This window comes from Talpa occidentalis, unplaced genomic scaffold, assembly GCF_014898055.3.
Source record: "Talpa occidentalis isolate TD23 unplaced genomic scaffold, MPIMG_talOcc4v2.1 talOcc4.3, whole genome shotgun sequence".
Lineage (NCBI taxonomy): Eukaryota > Metazoa > Chordata > Mammalia > Eulipotyphla > Talpidae > Talpa > Talpa occidentalis.
The window spans coordinates 121061139-121070208 of NW_023603184.1; the positions used below are offsets into that span (position 1 = coordinate 121061139).

At 37.1% G+C, this 9070-nt stretch overlaps 1 protein-coding gene across 3 annotated transcripts in view; it reads right to left on the reverse strand.

Moving 5' to 3' along the window:
• The window catches only part of RFTN2 (raftlin family member 2), a 50268-nt gene extending 41400 nt beyond the window's left edge, over positions 1-8868 (reverse strand). The window contains exons 1-3 of one of the 3 annotated variants that reach the window (XM_037523770.2): positions 8835-8868; positions 8032-8130; positions 4725-4871 (exon numbers count right to left, since the gene is read on the reverse strand). In XM_037523770.2, coding sequence (XP_037379667.1) covers positions 4725-4863 — 139 coding nt within the window. In that variant the 5' untranslated portion in view covers positions 4864-4871; positions 8032-8130; positions 8835-8868. Of the gene's footprint in view, positions 1-4724; positions 4930-8031; positions 8131-8834 lie in introns of those variants that run through there. The other 2 variants (XM_054699968.1, XR_008553627.1) reach the window with 2 other exon arrangements.
• Between the last annotated feature and the right edge of the window lie 202 nt (positions 8869-9070).

A 9070-nucleotide genomic window follows, 5' to 3' on the forward strand; every position in this document is an offset into this window, starting at 1 on the left:
GTAGAGTGTATGCTGTTATCAGAAATTTCTTTCCCCTGCTCAGAATACAATCTTTCTCTTCTACAATAGCCTGAATTTGTGAGGTCTTATCATATTTCTAAATTAAACTCTCTCACCATCTCAAAAATAATAGAACTCTTTCTATAGTTGTTTTTCACCTGATAGGAATTATGTTGGTATTTGAGGAAACTTAGTAATTTTTAATACAAATTTATTTTTATGCAGCACATTATATTTGAAAATCTTTTGTGTGCTTGAGGAAATCTCCAAGGATTTATTAGACTGAGATATAGAAAGTTTAACTTCCTCCTGTCCCTTCCTCTCCTTTTCTCTCTCCCTCCCTGTCTAACTCTCCCCTTTCTTCTTTCCTTTTTTCCTTCCTCTTTCCCTCCCCCACTGCCCTCCTTCCCTCCCCAGCCTCAGTTCTGATCCTTTATTAATCTCTTGTTGATTTTTAATGCATTCTTTTCAATGCTGCATCTTCATTCTTCCTGAGAGTTCTCTATATTGAAAATTACTGGCCATTTCTTGTCTTTTGAAACCCTCCCTTCCTTCAAGTTCTCAGGTGCACATAGTCCTGATTATTTTCATTCTCTGTCTTTTTTGTTGAGTTGTCCTCAATATGGCTAAATATGCCTGACAACTCACTTAAGACACTTAGGGTCTTAGAGACTTTGTTTTAATTCTTCCTGGAAATTATCATCTCTAGTCATGCAATTGTAACTCGCTTTACCAGGATGTTCCACTGCCACCTAAATGCAACATGACTGTCATGGAAATGTTCTTTCATTACACACTCTCTTTTTGGTCCCTTCACATCTAACTAGCCACAGGCTAAGTGAGTCCTTCCATCTGTCTGTTAGAGCTCCCCTTTGTATTGTGTCTTTATCGATGCCCCTCACATGCAGGTCTTCATCATGAGCCTTGACCGCTACAGTTTTCTAACTTTTCCCCTCACTTCTGTCTGTCCGCACTGAAATCTCACATTAATCTCTTAAAAACACTTCTCTGTGCCTATCAGCTACCTGTTCAAAAGCTCTTACAATTATTTATTCCCCATAGAATCAAGTCTTGACTCCTTCACCAAGTCAGACTATTTCATACTCTTTTTGTTTCCACCCTTATCTTTCCTAAAAAACCATCCTGAGCTCACTACTCTCTTCAATAGCTCTTGAAAGTGCCTCAACGTCTTAATCTTTTCTGCTATTTTATTTTTTCTTCAGTATCAGTTAAAATACTTTTTAAATCAAAGCAGATTCAACTCATAATAGATTTTTCCTTTCTTCTGACACTTCTTAGATCTTGCACTGTAATTTCTCATTACTCCAACATAACTTTTGACCATTGGTCATCCGTCCAGCAGCGTGCTAGACTCAGGGGATAGAAAGGTAGATAAAACATAGTCCTTGATGCTAAGGAGTTCACAATATTAACATCTAAAATACTGGAGGGCAGAAACTGCTATATTTTTCTTTGTATATCCAGTATTTATTAGCCTCTCCTACAGAAAACAGACACCCTATGTACTTACTGCTGTTAACAGTGAACATAAAAGACAAGGAGAGTTTCTTACATTAATAATAAGGAAGCAAGCTAGAAGCTAGCTACATATTACTCAATATATTTTACATAATTCGAGCAGAAATTCAAGTAAGAGGCTACCGTTCTTCCATTGGATTTTTAATATGGTCAAAACTCATTTAATTACAAAGTTATAAATTTCTAAGAATCCATAAGGCTATTATTATTCACATTGTTTTTCTAGGATCATACAAGAGATAAACTAACCCTTGTGATCATTTGTAGAGTTAATTTAACTTTTCATTAAGGTAGTCTGTGACATACGCATACACACTCACACCCACTTTCATAAAATACATATATATACATTACAATGATCTGGATAATTTATCATAACAATTGTACTCAAACCTCACTGGTCCAGTCAGTAGACCTGGCATAAAACCAGGAGAGGTAAGAATAAAAAAAAAGTCAATTGGCAATCCAAAAGAAAAAAAATTCATTAATATTTAAAAAAAAAATAAAACCAGGAGAGATAATAATAGTTAACTTTTATGAAATGCTTACTTAGTGTCAAAACCCTTTCCAAGTAGATGATCTTGTATTATATCTCCTTTAATTCTTAAAACTCCATCATAAATCTTAAAACACCACTAGAACCTCCACGTTATAGATGAAGAAATTGAGATACAGCAAAGTTTACCAACCTGCTACAGTGAGCAAAGGGGCTTAGATTCAGAATAAGAACCAAGAAATTTGACCCCAGAGTCTTATGGGCATAGTGACTGCTATTATTTCTCCCATAGAGATGTAAGTCAGGACTCAAAGTCCCCCACACCCTTCCAAAGTGTGAGTAAGAGAGGGGAGAGAGGGAGAAAGGGGGAGAGCGTGGGAGGGGAAAAGAAAAGATGGAACTGAATGGAAAAATAAATAAGTTGTTCAAGATAATTATAACCACCATAACACAGGGCACTGGAAATTTCAAAGGGTCGCCTCCTCTTGACTGCCACTGGGACTTTACTCTTTGTCCCGTGTCCTCTGTTCGGAAAACAGAGGAGAAAAAGTAAGAGAGGGGCTCATCATGAACACACGCAGCTGTTGCCAGGCCATTTTGTTTCCTGAAAAGTTTCTCAGGGCAGGGTGGCCTCAGAGAGGCAGGGGATGCCACTATTCAGTAACAGGGATCCCACGGTATAACTGCCACTGCTAAATGGAAGCCTGGCATGCTTTAAGACCCCCCTAATGCACTATATTATAAACTGGAGTGACAGGTGAAGGTCAGAGACAACAGAAGAGAAGAAGGTCGCTTGAGGAACTGGGCTGATGTGGGAAGACGTGACTTCTGTGGTAAAGGCAGACATCAACAAGACAAAACAAAACAAAACACATGTGGAAAAACTGGAGAGGAAGGGGCACCAGGAGACTAGGCGCCTGGACCAAATAGGAACCAGGTGCAACTTTAAAATACAGGGCTGCTTTCTGTGTTAACACTTGCAAACTCTGCCCAGACTTACGACTGGAGGGTATAATAGTCTATTACCTCTGCCCGACACCTACAGTGGAAGGTAAAAGTTAACCCCTTTTTCAGAGAGGGGGCATCTCATAATAGCAAAACAAAATGACTTTTAAAGAGAGCCATCGATCTTTCTGATTCAAGGAAAACTACACAAATTTGTTTTGAGACTATTAATATTGTTGGAAGGGAAAAAAAATTCAAGTTACTTTAAGCCCTACGACCCTATAGGGGATTGTGCAGCAAATCTTAAAAAATGCGGGTCAAAATGGCTCTGGTGTAAAGTTTTTAGCTAGACAAGATTTTAAGGATGATGTGTTTGTATGCCATGGATTTACAGAAACTGGTCCAGAAAATATTTGACAAGGACAATCAATGGAGCAAACAAAGCACCAAATCACAATATTTTCTCTGATCTTTTTTTTTTTAAAGTACAGAAAAAACTCATGTTATTGTTTGGCTACTTTTCTGTTTATTACCATTGTCTCAATACACTTTTAACTTTCATAATTAAAATGAAAATTAAGAATATTTACATTTTTGGTAACCTTAGCTTTAGATAAAAATGGAAATGTGAATATGTTAAAAAGAGCTGTACAGATTTTGTGTACTTCCCTTGAGGGAGTTTGTTTGCTTCCTAGCTCAATTTTTGACAAAGAAAAATGGGCTGCTCTTGCTTTTCACACAAAGATGCACTGTTTCCAGAGCAAATTAAAAACGGAGAATTTGTACTTAGTTTGAAGCAAAATTAACATCCAACATGATACTTTAATTAGTTTAAACTTTGTACTAACGGATAAATTGTGTGACTTATTAGAATTAAAAGTATAACTTTGCAATAAGATCTTAAAATACTGTGTGGAAGTTCTCATAGAAACATACTTTACGTCTCATTTTTAGTACCCCATAAATAATCATAGAGTTTTGCTTTTTGAAAACTAAGTTTTATCTGCACTGTTGTGCAGTACTCTAAAGTTTCCAAAAGAAGTGAGGCAAAGTATTTGTGAGGTTGAGCTGCCTCTGTTCCTTCCACAGGGCTGCCATCTGGGCTTGTTTATTTGTGTTTCCAACTTTCTGAAACAGGGAGTTTTTCTGTTAGGGACAGGGCACCAAGCAAAATAGTGTCTTCCAGAAGACGACACCCCTTCCCCACACCCCCGTGCTCCCCCTTTTCTTTTTACCACATTTTCAAACTTCAAGTTTAGTTTGGTCAAAAATATCAAATGAGCAAAACAATCACAATATTTAACATAGTTGAAAATCTTAGAACTGTGTTAACAAATATTCTTCCACATGATGCAAGTAATATTTCCTATATGCTCTGTCCTTGTGCCATTCAGATCTTTTTTTCAAAAAGACAGTTAATGACAAACTGTCATTAACACTACGGCTAGTTGGCTTGGAAATCAAACATGTATCTTCTACAAATAAGCATTTGATTTAAAAATGAAAGAAATATTTTTAAGCAGTGTACTAATTTTATAAACTATATATCAGCCATGTTATAAAAAATGAAGCAATGAAGTAAACAAACTATTTCAAAATATAATTAACAAATCATTAATTTAGGTTGATTATACAACCTGATTATGATGAACAGCTTAAACATCCACAAGCCAACACTTAAAAAAAAAAAAAACTAGTCCCTTATCTATGAAACATTTACCAAATAAAATAGAAGAAAAAGTACCTTGTAAAGTAAAATCCAGCAATACATATTCGTAAGCAAATTCTGTTTTTGTTTCCACTTGTGGTCTCTTCAGAGTAGAAAATATTTTTCCAGGACTGCTATCATCAGGGTCTTCTAGCTTTCTAAGTCCGCACCCCATGGCAAAATCTGTAAGGAATTAAATTGCAGGATAGGGGAGGGAGAGCAGCAAGTTCTGTTGTTTAAGCTGCAAAAAGAAAGTTACAGACTTAACTGCTTTGATTTTTTTTCAGTTAAACCATAGATGCCCAAAAAGAAAACATTTGAGTCCAAAGAAAGGAGCTGAAAATCTTTTCTATCCATTTTTTTGCAAAGTAGTTGAACCCATGATTCTTAAGCTACAGCTCCGGGAGACTGGGCTTGATCTTAGAGAAACATGCAAGCTGCTACAACTTAGCGGAGAATTTCCATGCCACGTCAATTTACAGCCAGCCCCCAACCAGAGTTCTGTCGCTCAGGGCACCAGCAGTGCTTTGTCTATTCCAGTTGGCTGGATGATAAAAGAGGTGTCCAAAAACGGAAATAAAAAGGCAAAAGTGCAACTCAGATGGAATTATCTACAAATAGAGGTTATATTCAGCTATAATAGCATACAGTTCTTTTTCTGTTTTCTCTTTTCCCTCTTTCCAGTGCCCACCCCCTCCTTCCTCCCTGTTACTACCAAGAAACCAGAGAGAGAGAGAGAGAGAGAGAGAGAGAGAGAGAGAGAGAGAGAGAGAGAAATGAATTCTCAACATGGTTGGAAACAAAAATCATTTCCAGAAAGGAAGTCAGCTTTTTGAGGAAACTACTTCTGGAATCTAAAAAGAGAAAAGTAAAGTTAAAAAAACAAAACAAAACCCAAACACTTTATTCTTTAGATAGCATTTTTGAGGATTTCTTTCCACATGAAAGTTCTTTTTGCTGGAAAAAATTGTATGCTAATTAAAACTCCCAAATATTAAAAAAAATAAAATATTTAAATAAAAAGATTTTAATTGCAAAGGATAAACAGTTTTGGGATAGTTTCCTCAACATCCTTAATGTTTAAAATACTATTAGATGGTTTACTATAGTACCTAATAACACTTCTACAGCTCTCAAAGTGTCCTTAATAAAAACAAACAAGCTGACAACTTGATTCAGTTTAATAAATTGCTATTTACCTGAAGTAAAGAACAATTTAAAATAGACCCATTGTAATGAGTGTTTATTGCATTTTACCATTTACAAGTCACGTGCTCTCATCTAAACTAGAAACTTGGAACCAGACTGCAGCGTTCAAATTCTGCTTCTAATGCCTCCTAGAGACGCAATCTTGGCAAGTTATTTGACCTCTTCAAGTTTCAATTTCCTCCCTTATAAGATGGAGTTAATAATAGTACTTACTTCGTAGGCTTGTTATGGAGGTTAAATGAGATAATCTTATCATATCATAACACTATGTTTAGTTAACACAAAATAAATTTGTTAATATGCTTACATTATAAAACAGAATTGAGAGTTGTAATAGAAAGGAAGTAGTTCTGCCACTACGTAAATCTGATCACATTTCAGATTCTAGAGAACTTAAGCCTGAGAAGATATTTTTTCATCATTTTCAATAGCACATATGAAAATTCTCAAAGGGGAGATGGATTATTTAGTTTGGAGATCACTATGACCTTTTGTCTCTTCCGTCTGCTTACTTGTCTTTAAATAGTTTACTTCTCAGAAATGTTTTTGGCAGAGGAGAATCCCACAGTCCTTCATTCTCAAGGAAGAGCATGGTTGTTGGGAAGCAATTTCTGGGTAAATTGGGCTAAGAAGACAGCTGACTTTGACCAGTGTGACTCATTTGACTATTCACTGTGCTTTCATGCCTACCATTTTTTGTGTTCTCTTTTGTATGGTGGGCTATGGGCACTGGAAATATGAAATGGAAAAAGTACTGGAAATGGAATAATTGAAGGTCACTAGTACCCTATTGCAATGCCTGAGAAATTATTTATTAAGTATTGATTATATTTATTAAGTGCTTGCTATAGTCTAGACACTAACAAAGTGCTGGGTACACAAGAAAAATAAACATGGTTTTTGTTTTATAGAAATCTATGGTTCTGTGAGGAAAACAGATGATTTGGGTTGTTTTCACCTTTTGGTTATTGTGAGTTGTGCTTGTATGAAAATCAGTGAGAACATTTTATACTCATTTGACTGGCAAAACATGAAATAAGTAGACAGCATTAAGAATTGGAAAGACCGCCTTATGGATATAATGGGAACATAAATTTGTTTAACCATATTGGAAAATACCTTGAAATGCCAAGGTTAAATTTCTTGTGAACTTTAACATTTACATTTTTTTAAAAAAGGGATTTCTTTATTTATGTATGTAAGAACTGGGGTACAGGCCAGGGGTACAGGGATTTACCAGAGATAAGAGTGGGGAACAGAACTGGAGGATTGACTGAAATACACTGCTGAGGGGAGCAGCCCGCTAGACAGGAGAGGTCTGCTGCACCATGTGGGTCAGCTCCCTGGCCTGGCATCAAACTGGTGCTGCAGTGGCTGTGGATAGCTTCATAGCTCTGCAACTTAACCCCTTGTGCCACCAGGGAGGCCCTAACATTTACATTTTCTATGATCCAGCAGTATTGCTGCTAGATACATACTTAAGATAATTCAGTATATAATTATCAGGAGATAAATACAAGAAGATTAATAGCTGTACAGTTCCTAAGAACAAAAAACTTTAACGATTTAAATGTGAGTTTATGGGCATTTCTTTCAAGCAGTGCTGTTATAAAAGATAAGAGGGGAGGAAAAAGTTGCATGTTTGTGTGCTGAAGAATTGAGTCCATGGAAACAGGGGAAAATAATTTTAAGAATTGCTGGGAAATCTGATTTTTCAAACACTAGCCTAGATTTGCTGGTTATGGAGGATGTCATATATACCTACTTGTTCAAAGTTTTACTTAACCTTCACCTGCCCTTCTCAAACTGTAGGATCAAATAGCACATCAAACAAATCCCCCAAAGGGGAACTCCTTTGGAGAATTTGATTGATTCACTTTCCATATCACTATAGAAATCAGATTCAACTTACCATATGCCCCATTTATAAATTATCATACATCGAAATGAATCAATTACAGTTATAAGCAAAAATATGCATGAATTTTAGTAACAAATGTTGAGTGAAAGAGGCAAGTCTAAGAATATTAGATGTAGGTTTTTGCTTTTGAATTTTTTATCTATAAGCAAAATTAAACAATATATGACTTATACTATATATGTGGTGACATAAATGCAACAAGACAATGATTACCTCTAGAAGGAAGAAAAGGAGCAAAGGGAGATACGGATCTAAATCTTTGGTAATCTTCTAGTTGAGTGGGTCTCAAACTTTACGGTGTAGCAGGGTCACCTAAAATATTCATTAAAACCTAGATTGCTGGGTCTCACCAAGAATTTGACTCCAATAATAGTACGTGGTTTCAATATGTGTATTTCTAACTAAGTCCCAGGAGTTGCTAGCACTGCTCTCTGGAACCACACAGAGAAGGCCTCCTAGCTTTTAGGTTGGGCTTTGGATTCATAAGTGTTCTATTCTATTATTACTATTTTTTAAAGATTTATTTATTTATGCATACAAGAACTGGAGTACAGGCCAGAGGGTGTGTGTGTGTGTGTGTGTGTGTGTGTGTGTGTGTGTGTGTGTGTATTCACCAGAGACAGCGTGAGGAACAGAACAGGTGGATTTACTGAAATACACTGCTGAGGGGAGCAGGGAGCAAGTCAGGAGCGGTCTGCTGCTCCATGTGGGTCACCTCCCTGGCTGGGGATCGAACTCGTGCTGCAGTGGCTTCATGATGCTGCGTCTTAACCCCTTGCGCCACCAGGGAGGTCCTCCATTTTATTATTAAATGAATAATGTATTTATTAAAAAAAGAGATGGATAGTTACAGGTCAAAGTGTGTCATGAAGGATTAATCTTAATTCTGGGCTCACGAGGCCTCTCCCCCTCACCCCCCAAAGAGTTAAGTTTCCGTTACTAAAAGCAATCTTAGATAAATATTGCTCGAGGAGAACCTCAAGACCGTTCTAAAAAAGAAAATTACTAAAAACTACATTGGAGAAATAAATCTGGAAGACTCATTTTCCCGCGCAGTCGACAACGCAGTCCATGCCGCGTCCACTAGGGGGCGCTGCGGCGACCGGGCCTGTCGGGAGGCGCGTTTCGCGTGGGCGTCGCCTTCAGTCACTGACTGGGGGTTGAGAAAAGCTTGCACAGAAAACTCCCGTCCACAGTCTCTGCGCTCAGGAAGGTCCGGTCTATAACTATAAAATCGCACCCCACAGCACAG